This window comes from Eufriesea mexicana, unplaced genomic scaffold (assembly GCF_001483705.2).
Source record: "Eufriesea mexicana isolate 0111107269 unplaced genomic scaffold, ASM148370v2 scaffold13223, whole genome shotgun sequence".
In the NCBI taxonomy this organism is placed as follows: Eukaryota; Metazoa; Arthropoda; class Insecta; order Hymenoptera; family Apidae; genus Eufriesea; species Eufriesea mexicana.
Genome location: NW_016920754.1, coordinates 213,123 through 224,386, shown reverse-complemented (window position 1 = coordinate 224,386; position 11,264 = coordinate 213,123). Strand labels below are relative to the sequence as shown.

Here is an 11,264-nt window from a genome sequence, read left to right as displayed (position 1 = left end):
TTGGCGGGTGTTTTGTTTTTGATTTTGATATCATAATAATGTGACAGTACTGTGCAATAGAAGATTTGTTAATTGTAAGTACATAAATTCCGAATTATTCATCTTGTATTATGAAAAGTACTTTTCATAATAGCGTAACGCATTTCGTGTACAATAGTAATTGTATATCGTATTGTGTACAATAGTTAATTGTATAATTTTTATTTCTTTTTTAGCCATATTATTTTATCATGAGGAAGTGTACAACAGCACTGAAATCTACTGAAATCTACTGAGACAAAAAAAAAAGAAAAGATACAAACGGCTATAGTATAAATTAAAGAATTAAGTTTAAAGAGTCAGATTTCGAAGATCTTTAATAAAATGGGCACAATGACGTAGGTTTTAGATATAAACATTTTAGTTTATATTCTGACTATTCAAACATTCAACATTATGCTTGAATAAATATAATTAGTCTATATAATTATGATGTATCTTAATCGCTGTGGCTTAATGCTCTGATTTTGTAAATAAAAGTGCTTTATCTTTCTTTTATCTTTTCTTAGGAGTTTAATATGCGATACACATTCTATTTAGAAGTCAAAATATTAATATTAATACTACATATTATATTATCTCCAAAATTAGCTTAAATTAATTATAAAACAAACTTTATTTTCAAAAAATAAAATATTGTTCCAAAGTTATAAACGATATGTTTTATGAGTCCTACATTTATTTATCAATATTTTTCAAACTAGTTTAAAAAAAATTGTATACAAAATTTAACCGTGTTCTTAATTCTACCCTAGAAAAAATTTCTTATTAACAATTTTTTGCAAAAATATGAAATGTATGTTAAATATATAATTTGTTAGTGTCACTTTAAAAAATACTTTATGTGCCGATATAAAAAACTAATATCGATTTGATAAATTGAATATATTCTAAATTATATTATAAAATTATTTGCTAATTCTAATGCTTCAAATTTATATTAATTGTTATAATATTTTAAAAAAATGGTTAAAATTTAATTTTCATAGATAAATATTTAAAGACGAAGGGAAGCTGAATCTAATTTAAATCATAAAGATCAGGTGGTATGTGTAATGCCTAAAGTTGGCGCGCAAAAGCGCCTCTAGCATCCGCACGCGGAGTTAACCGCGTCAAGACATGTCGTCAAACGTATTTGTTGGTTTAATGTTCGTTTGCAAAGATGTAAATAAATTGTTGATTAGCTGACTAGTTTCGTGCGATGATTCGTACGATAATTGCAATATGTACGTAGTTGTATGTACACGACCGTTTATCCGGGAATCCAAAGGTGGGTGTACAAGAATGGCGTGCGCGCGCGTGCAACGATTGACTTGACCATAGCAGACGGAACATATTGTTCTACTAACATTTATTTTTACTTTAATGTGCGCAAATTCCTCACTGAGTACGCACCAATTAATCGAATAATTCTCTTTCAATATTTTTGATATTTATTTTATTAAAGTTTCGTTTTCGGAAGTTTCTTTTACCCCTTTCTGTCATCTTGTTCATTCTTCTATGTACTCAACTTAGGTTTACAATTCGTAGTGTAAACGTCAATGTGATAATATTTGAGTGATACAGTGTGATGTGATATCAATATTGAATAGCTTTAGAAACGTAAAATAGAAAAAAACGTTTTAATGAAATTGGAAGCGTCCAGTGTTTTATGAGAATTCAATCTCGCGATAATGCGAGAAGGGAACTACACTTCATGCTGATCACTGATAAGGACCATCAAATAGGAAATTTCCAGTAATTCATATTTTTTTTTGTTTATCTAAATCAAGAGTCACTATTAAACTTTCTTACGATACTGTAACATTATACTAATATGTCTTTTTTTGTTAGTTACTATTGAGGCAGTGTGATTTTTTGCAGATGAATGTTCCACTATATGGACTTCTTGGAGTTGCAGCTGCTATACTCATATATATTGTTGGACTTGGAATGATCGTGAAGTTATTCATTTGTTTGATCGCCTTAATTTTAGGGTATAACACTGCTACTTTTAATGTTGTAGTATCAAGAATATTAATTTATATTTATTTATTTTTTGTAACAGGATAATCACATGTATATATAGAACGTATGGCGCAAACCTTGATAATACAGTTAGATCTGAAAGAGAAGACATAAACAAGAAAACTGAAAAATTACGGCAGGTATATCAATATTGATAAATGCAATTGGATTAGCCATCTTAAAAAATACTTAATAATGTTTGTCTTTTGTTCCAGTACATTTTAGATCTATCCAAGCAAAAGATGACCTTTACTTTAGATAGAAGAATCACTGGTAGTCGTATTATTGACGAGTCCCTGCAAGTACATAATCGATTTAAGAACTTATACTACTTTTATGTAGCCAATGTAAGATAGTAAGAGTAACATAGCGATTTGCGACTTCTCCCATGTAGGAAATATTAGATTTCGTTATCAGAGATTATGTGGAACCATGGTACAGCATTATTACAGACGACGAGGAGTTTATATGTTCTGTTCGGGACACTGCTCAGAAAATAGCTATCAACATTGCAAATCGGTACATAAAACACAATTCAATGATTTCTTAATTTCCCTTTATTTTCTTTTTAAAAAGTCATCTTTTAATTAGAGTAAAAGGTGTAGATTGGATACCATATTTAACGACACGTCTCGTGGATGATGCAGCTTCTCACGTTAGGCTGTATCGACAAGCAAGAGCGAAAATAAAGCAACTTCGAACCAAAAAATTGCAGAAAGGTAGTGCTAGTTCAAGTACTTCTAGTGGTACTCCTAAGAAGACACCTACACATAGACGAAATAAAAGCGAAACAGATGTATCCTGGTACTCCCAGTCTAAGTTTTATATTCCCAATTTATCATCCCTCACTGAACCCATTGAAAGTAATGAAGAGAAAGAAGAGGAATCGCTGGAGAAGGTATTCTTTGATTTGGAAGTGCAGATGGAGAATAATTTGATCTGTAGGGACCTGATGTGCACTAACAGCGCCCAGGAACTCGAATTTCTTGGAGAAATATCTGAGATTTTATTGTATCTTGTTTTACCAAAGGAAGACTTTGATTGCCTGACTGTGAGATTTATTTTAAGAGAGTTGTTAGTAAACGTGATTATTAGACCATTGTTGGATTTATTCTCTGACCCTGATTATATTAATCAGGCATGTATATGGCTGGTAAGTATATTATAAAATCAGTATGAAGAACAAGAATTAAACTGTCCTTCTTACAATTTCGTTTTTCTAGTGTGCTAAGGAAGGTAGCTTACCCAGCGATGTGTTCTTAACAGTGATCAGAGTGACAGATAGCTTAGATGAACTAATGGCAACAAAAAACATAGTCTGTAAAGAAATAGCTCATCTTCGTTCTAAGGATTCTGGAGGAGAAGATGATCTATCAGTAAAGCAACAGTTGAACAGCTTGCTATATGTAAAAAAAATCTTGGAAACTAGAATTATCGGTATGCAGGAAGGGCTGGAGTCAGAGACTGATGGGATTGGTACTCAACCTGATTGGAACAGACTATTGATGCCTGGACAGAAACTAGTGAATTTACCCCTAGATGAGCTTTTAAAAAATAATATTGCATTAAGTTACTTCATTGACTATATGACTTCTATAAATGCAGAGTCATATCTGTTCTTTTATTTGAACATTTATGGCTGGAGAGTGTCAGCAGAGCAACAGATATCGAACATAGAATTACAGAAGTTGCATGCAGCCCAAACAGCTCCCAGTCTTATGAGTACCAAACGTAAAAACACAGACCTAGATAATTTAAAGGAAGCAGCTACCAAAATTTACCAACAGTACCTTAGCGATAAAGCCTCTCCCAAATTACAATTAGATGATGCCTTAGTAAAAACATTGTTGAACAGAATAAAAACTGAATCTGTGAAGGAGACATGGTTCGATGATCTTAGAGTTTGTTGTTATGAAAAATTGCAAAACGAGGATCGATTCTTGCCCGGTTTTAAAAAATCAATGGCTTATGTCAAGCTGCTTGCTGAATTAGACCTTCTAAAGGACCCAACATCTGAGGAAGACACAAAATCTTTGGACAGTATCAGTTTATCAAGCACAAATAATGAATTGGAAACTCTAGATGAAATGTCTGAGATATACAAGCCTGAAGACATTAAACCAGTTGAATTAAAGGATAGCAAATTAAAATCTAGTTCCTCGTCAAGTTTGATCAGTATCATGGGTCCAAATGAGGATAAAGCAGAGCCTGAATCTGAAATTAATATGAGGATTGTAAAGAGTATAAGAAAGGCTGTTAGTATTGATACAGACCATGTCAGCGAGGGCAAAGATGTCACTTTTTATCTAGAATCAAATGCAGAGCAATTTGTTAAATTAGACGATAATACTTATGATCAGAATGTCATTAAAAAGTTACAACAGGGAAAATTCGAAATTACCGCAAAGATTATTGAAACTGGGATAGTTAATGACCGTGGAAAAACCTATGGGATCTATGCAGTGGCAGTAACCAAGAGTTACGATTCAGGTTATCAGGAGAAATGGCACATTTATAGGAGATACTCTGATTTCTACAACCTTTATCAGAAGATTAAAGAAAAATATTATGATCTAGCAAAAATTCCTTTTCCAGCAAAGAAAGCTTTTCATAATATGGAAAGAACTGTCTTGGAAAGAAGAATGTTAATGCTGAATGCCTGGTTGTATCACTTAACGAAACCAGCTGTTGTTGAAGGGCACATGGGTTTGCAGAATATGTTATTAAACTTCCTGGAACAGGGGGATTACGACAAGGGTGTTACCGGTGGACAAATATCTAAAACGGTAATTATAATCATTATATAGGATGTTCTAGGCAACTGGGACAACTGAAACAATGCGATGTGAAACTAAAGAAAATAGGCAAATAAAGTGTATACTTTAATGTTACTACACTTTTCTTAATTAAAATAAATTTTTAATTAGTTTATAAAGGTAATTAAAAGTACAATGTTCTCTTCAGAGTATAAAGTGTCAGTTGCTTGGTACACTTTGTATATGCATGTAAGATAATTGTAGAAGATATTGAATCTTCAACTTAATACAGATAGATACTCTAATGAATCCATTGAAAACGTCTATGAAAACTATGACTCAAGCCGTGAAAACTATGCCAGATAACATGTTAAACACTGTAGACGGAGTTATGGATAATATAAGTAAATTTTTTGGAAATCCAAAAAAGTCCAACGCCTTTTACGAGAACACTAAAGTTGGTGCTAGTTTGGATGTAGAGGTACTTAAATATTTTTTACTTAAATCATCGGTAATCAAACTTCATTAGTACATTTTAATTCCTTTTTATCTTAGACCGATGATAACATTCCTTTGCGAATAATGCTGCTTTTAATGGATGAGATCTTCGACCTAAAAGTAAGAAACCAGTGGCTGAGACGAAGGATAATCACATTACTAAGACAAATTATTCGTACGATGTTTGGAGATATAGTAAATCGAAGAATAGTTGAGTATGTTTCCTTACTAACAAGTCCAGCTAGAGTAGCTGGCTATTTGAAATTATTCAAGTGAGTAAATCTAATTTTGTCATAATTAATTATATAATTAACATTGTTTAAATAATTATATGACCTTGCAGGAGCAGTTTCTGGCCCAATGGAGTCAAAGCTGAGAAAAAACCACTCAGGGATGCAGAAATGAAGAACAGAACGAGGGTAGCAGCCAAAGTCGCTCTTTTATCCTGTTTTTCAGATGAACTAAAACATATCATAGGTAGCGAAACAACCAGAAGGGGTCTTCTGAGAGTATTTGAGCTATTCCAGCGACCTGTGCTTAATAGAAGACTTTTGTATGTGCTCCTGGAAGGAATTATAGAGACCCTGTTTCCTCAAAACAACTTAGTGGATATTTTCCAGAAACTGTATTCGATTTCGCCAAGGGTACAATATAGAAACATTCAGAAATCTTAAGATCTGATTGTTTCACTTGGTGTTGTTTGGAATTAGGGACATTTATGAGTTTTTTCATTAAATACTATCTGCATCAAAGACCTTAAAAAATATTAAAATGAAAAATGACTGTTAAATAGGTTTGAGCAAGCAATTGATTTCTTACAAACTATATCTGACTCACAAATATCGTTTTATTGAGCAAATATCTACAGAAGTGGTTAAGGGAACCAATATTCATGTTTAAAATTGTAAAATGCGAAGGACGTATTTCAGTTAAGGCTCAAATCAAAAATTACCTAAGAACTTGTTAAAGGTAAAGCAATCGTGCAGATAATTATCTTGAGCAGCCAATTTTATTGCAATAAACAATAGGAAGAAGAATGGAAGTAGAAAATTCGATTTTCAAACTGGGAACAAATTGAAAGTTCTATGAAAAAAGGCTTTCTAAAACGTAATCTCAATTTCTATTAATATGTATATTCGAGTAAAATAAGCGCAGTAATCCAGTGGCCAAATAAGTCTAATAAACGATTTACACGAATTAATTCGAGCACTTTAATCGAATTTCGCCGGTATTACGTAGGTTATGAAATATTTCACAAATCTCTTGATTATCTCTTAGAGACACATATATTTAAGGACATTGTGCATTCCATTCTGCATTTTAACGATGTACTTTATGCTAAAATGAAAGAAAAACAAACATGGACTCACTTTTTACACGTAAGCTAGAAGACCAACTTTTTCACGACAATGTTATTCTTCAACGCATTGTACAGAGCTCAGGAATTTACATTCCAGAAAAATGAGGAACTAATTGGTTCAAACGAAAGGCCTCTAAATTGTAGTTTTCTTAACAGTGATTTCATGACACACATAGTTTCCCTATTGACAAAAACGACCACATCTGCTAATACGATACATGACAAAAGGAAAGAATAGGATCTGAATAGGATAAAATAACATTGTATGATTAACTTCTATTCACTGGGGTAGGTTTTCGAAAATTAAATATATGTAACAAACATTATTTTCTAACTATCAAACTTATAATATGCAAACATTATATTCATTATTAAAGTAACATAATCATAACTTCAGGAAATTATTAACTTCAGGAAATTATTAACTTCATTTAAAAGTTATGTAAAATTTTTCTAATGAAAATATGTTTAAATATCTCACTATAAAAATTAATTTAATTCAATTTCAATATTGTCTTTTAAAAAAGTATTTAATTTCGTTTTTATCATCATATGTGATAATAAGTATATTTTCATGCGCGCTATTTTAGTCTTCTAGTTCACCGTAAAAAAAATATTTACTATTTTCACTCATTTTTATCTTATTAATTAGAGATAGAATATTACTATTAAGTGAGTTGCCTTCAGTATCGTATTTGCATTTCCAATGATAATGTTTCTATTTATTTTTCTTCTGTTCTTTTATTTTTTCATATTTATATTTAATTTTTTCGCGAATCAAACATTCGCAATTGACCTTTTATATCCTCTGTATAGATATGGGAATTCTATAATTATGTCAGGAAGTGTTACTGATATACTCTGACGATTTTAGGAACGTCAAAGATGAGAATAGGTGTTGCGATCGCACTACATTTCTTATCCCTGTGCCATTCCGGGTGTAAACTCCTGAACTTCGCATAGTGCAAACCGTTAGGAGAGTATATATGTACTTAATTCGCCAAACAATTTTCAATGTATTGTGCCATTTAAAACCCTCATGTAGTGAAACAAAAAATTAAAAACAAGTTTATTTATTTCAAATCTCCATGGAGATTATATCCAAAAAAAGAAAACTAAGTTTGTATAGTCTTTTAATTCCTCTGTCATTACTGAATAATATTTCTTAACGATAGTGAAAAATTGTTGTAAATGTCGTACAATTGTATATATACATAAATGTTATTTCTATCGTGTTGAAGCGCCTGTCATCGTTTACTTATTATTAAAGGAATTGTTTATAAATCAATATTACTTATTTTCTTCTTGTACCTTTACTTTTTCTTGACGGACAAACCATATTTGGCTTTTATAATTTTAGAAAAACTTTGTAGTCTTTAAATAAATAAAATTTAGCAACATTCTTACATCTAAATGTTTCTTTTTCGATTATAAAAATACATTTCTTATTCTCTAAAAAATAGTTCTTGAAATTAAATTAAAACTGCTGAAATTACATATTTTGTAAAAGATATCGCAAATATTTCACATGAAAAAAAACATTAAAGAAAAAGAATTATAATACGATAATTCTTCCACAAACCGGGAAGATAACTAGTTTCTAGAGTTAAAAATGTATTATTAATTTCTCTCGCAACATTGAAAAATCACAAATATTAACCAAATTTAAATTTCAAGAACTGTAACAAAGAAACTAGTTAATTATCCAAAATCGATTCACCATGACCATTAATAATAGCCAAGGAGCTCACAATAAGAAGAGAGAAAAGAGTGAGCAAAAACAAAGAAACTTTATTACCGAAGGCCTGCTGCTGTGAGATTAGGGGGAATGAATTAGAAAAAAGGAGGCACGGGGTACGAGAGCATTGCCTGCCTCATCGTTGTTCGCGTTATACGGGGACATTTTGCTTGGGTAAAAAGAAGGGGGTTCTCTGAGGGCTTTCAGCATCCAAAGATGGGGAGCCGGACCAGACCGTTTTAGTCTTTGCAAATTTCTTTTCATTCATCAGGCTTTTCATTCTTTACTTCTTCCCTCAAATTTCTTAATGGTCCTTTTAATAACGATATTTCGAAATACCTAAGTAAATTTACCCGCAACAAACATTTTTTTAAATACGTCTAACTCACCATTTGCGTATTTTTAAATATCTTACTCTAATTTCTGTTACGGCAAGAGGAACCTCCTAACCCCCCAATAATCCTATCCCTCTCAAGCTCCATACTCTGAACCTCTATCCAGATCATAACCATCAGGCTGCTAAAAACGAACCTCCTCTACCCATTGTGGCGAAAAGAATCGGCGGTGGCGCGTCTAGCGCATTTTCAGAAGGGGTTCCAGCAGCGGTCGGCCCCCGGGCTCTCTCTCGAGCAAAAGAAGAGGGGAAATACATCGTCAGAGGCGTACACGACCAGGCAACGACTACCGAACGACGTACTAACGAAAGAAAATCGATATGCATGATTCACGCACGCGAGAGAGGACGCCTCAAAGGGGGGGACAGGGGACAGGGGTACGCAGGGGTGGGTATACGCACGGTGAAAGGCTGTAGGAGAGGCAATAGAGGGGAAGCGAGAACAGAGAACCACTCTTCTCCCTTCGTGCTCCCTTTTGCCGTGAACCAAGGGGACGGAGAGAGCTGTATGCGCGATCAACACACGTAATTCTATACAAGCGCACGAGGAGGGGTATTCTTACAATGCTACCCCCTCGGTCACTCGATCAGTCGTGTCCAGAGGCCCATGCTCGTTACGAACCTTCATGGCTCTCCTCGTGGCCATTCTCGCGTGTCTTCTCGTTTTAATTCATTTGCACTGTTATATTTTCGCTCGTTGCTGTTTCTTACGATATTTCCGGGGTCTATAGGTGTCCCACTACGGGGGGTTAGTGATGGATCCCGTCGAATGCGTCGGCGTCGACTCCTAAGGGTTACCTCTAGTGCGCGCTCGCTGATGATCCCGCGTCCGTGATTCGATTTTGAGAATGGTATCGATATTCGGAAGATTAAACTTCCAGTGCGTGTGCTGGTGTTTATTGTGGTGACTGGCTATGATAGAGGAGCGATGGGGTGTCTGTTGTATCGCTCTAATAGGACGTCTGACAGAAAGAACATCCTGTGGGATATCATTAACTTCAATAACAGGTAAAAAGGTTCTGGAATTTGCAAAATTGATTTTATGGAAAAGTGTTATGATTTTTTAGATATCTTCTGGTGATGGACCAGTGATTTCTTTTTATTTTTTATCAATGCAATGTTTTGCAACTCCGTTAATATCTTTTTTTATCGAAAATTCTTACCTTTTCTTCTGAAATTTGTAGTAAGAAAGATTTCAAATTGCACAATAACTCAGAAGTCAAATTGCTTTTTATAATAGCAAATACTTTCAGTGATGCAATTTTTTTTAACTTGAACTTTACGTGTAATTCCGTTTTAATATTTATCATAAACGAAGTTAGGTTCTTTTTTATATAAAGTTACAAAACTTCGCAGAAAAGAACGTTTATGACACGGAATATGCAACTGATCCGTCTTTTTCTTTACACTGGGGGTGGCTCGGGGATTTCGATGCAAGGCGAGCAACGTGAGGCGTTCAGACGAGCCTAAAATTGAATTGTCATTATATTCTTGCAAAATCATCGATCATTATTTCCATTGGCTTTTCTATCAATTACAATTATTTTTAACCCTACCTCTTATTAAATCCATAAAAATTCTTTCATTTTAATTATTTAAAAATTTTCTCTTTCATTCAAGACAATTATTCGAAGTTGCTTTTTCTACCGTTAACTTTTTCTACTTAATCTATAAGTTTCTTATGGCATTTTAAATGAAATATATATTTTAGTTAGTTTAGAAGAAATTTTATATATTCAAAATTTTGTTCATAGCTAGTTGAAAAGTGAATTTGTATAAAAGTGTGTATGTAGAGCTATAAAATTCTGAAGTTTCTAAAATGTAGTTGATTCTGAAAAATCGAATCGATCGTTCTGGAAACTGCGTGCATCCGCTTCATGGCGTCGATTTTTCTCGCTTAATTCGCGCCACCGACACCAGGTCGACGCGTAACGCAAGAGAATAAAACGAGAAAACGATGCCAGGCTGCGGTCAGCTGGGTCTGGTTCCGAAACAAGATACGCCTGGGACTTAAAATAAACAAACAGTAATATGCCGTGAACCGATAGAAAAGCTAGTCGATCTACTATCGTTTCTAAGAGTAAATGGAGTCACATAACATCTCTACTTGTAAAGGAAGTTGGATTACAATAATCATTAATAATCTTAAACAATAGCAACTGAATGAGAGAATGACATGAAAGAAATTTTTGGAACGCGATTTGATCAAGGGTGAGATAGGAACTTGGATCGATATCTCAGCTGGAACGCGACGGTAGTCTTTTTTACTGGGGAGACCATCTGCAGGGGTGGCTATTGGTCCTCCGTCAAAGAATCCCTGCTATGAATCCAATGTGTTTTTCCTTTCTACAATAAAACATCTTATTAAAAAAGACATATTTCCTTCATCATCTATTTTGGTAACAGTACCAAGTTTTTGAAGTTACAAGTAATTAAATTATAGATAATTTATCTTCCAATCTTTAATCTAAT

General features: G+C 33.4%; 1 protein-coding gene across 2 annotated transcripts; it reads left to right on the top strand.

Annotated features, from left to right (window-relative positions):
• Positions 1 to 1,143: 1,143 nt before the first annotated feature.
• Positions 1,144 to 6,756, top strand: LOC108553802 (sorting nexin-13). 2 transcript variants are annotated; one of them, XM_017908844.1, is made up of 10 exons: positions 1,144 to 1,309; positions 1,903 to 2,015; positions 2,087 to 2,186; positions 2,262 to 2,348; positions 2,441 to 2,565; positions 2,638 to 3,199; positions 3,270 to 4,832; positions 5,095 to 5,283; positions 5,358 to 5,572; positions 5,644 to 6,756. In XM_017908844.1, the coding sequence occupies exons 2-10, from the start codon at positions 1,903 to 1,905 to the stop codon at positions 5,972 to 5,974; spliced, it is 3,285 nt and encodes a 1,094-aa protein (XP_017764333.1). In that variant the 5' UTR covers positions 1,144 to 1,309; the 3' UTR covers positions 5,975 to 6,756. The 2 variants fall into 2 exon arrangements, with proteins under 2 accessions (XP_017764333.1, XP_017764334.1); XM_017908845.1 differs by lacking the exon at positions 1,144 to 1,309 and adding an exon at positions 1,597 to 1,776.
• Positions 6,757 to 11,264: the final 4,508 nt, after the last annotated feature.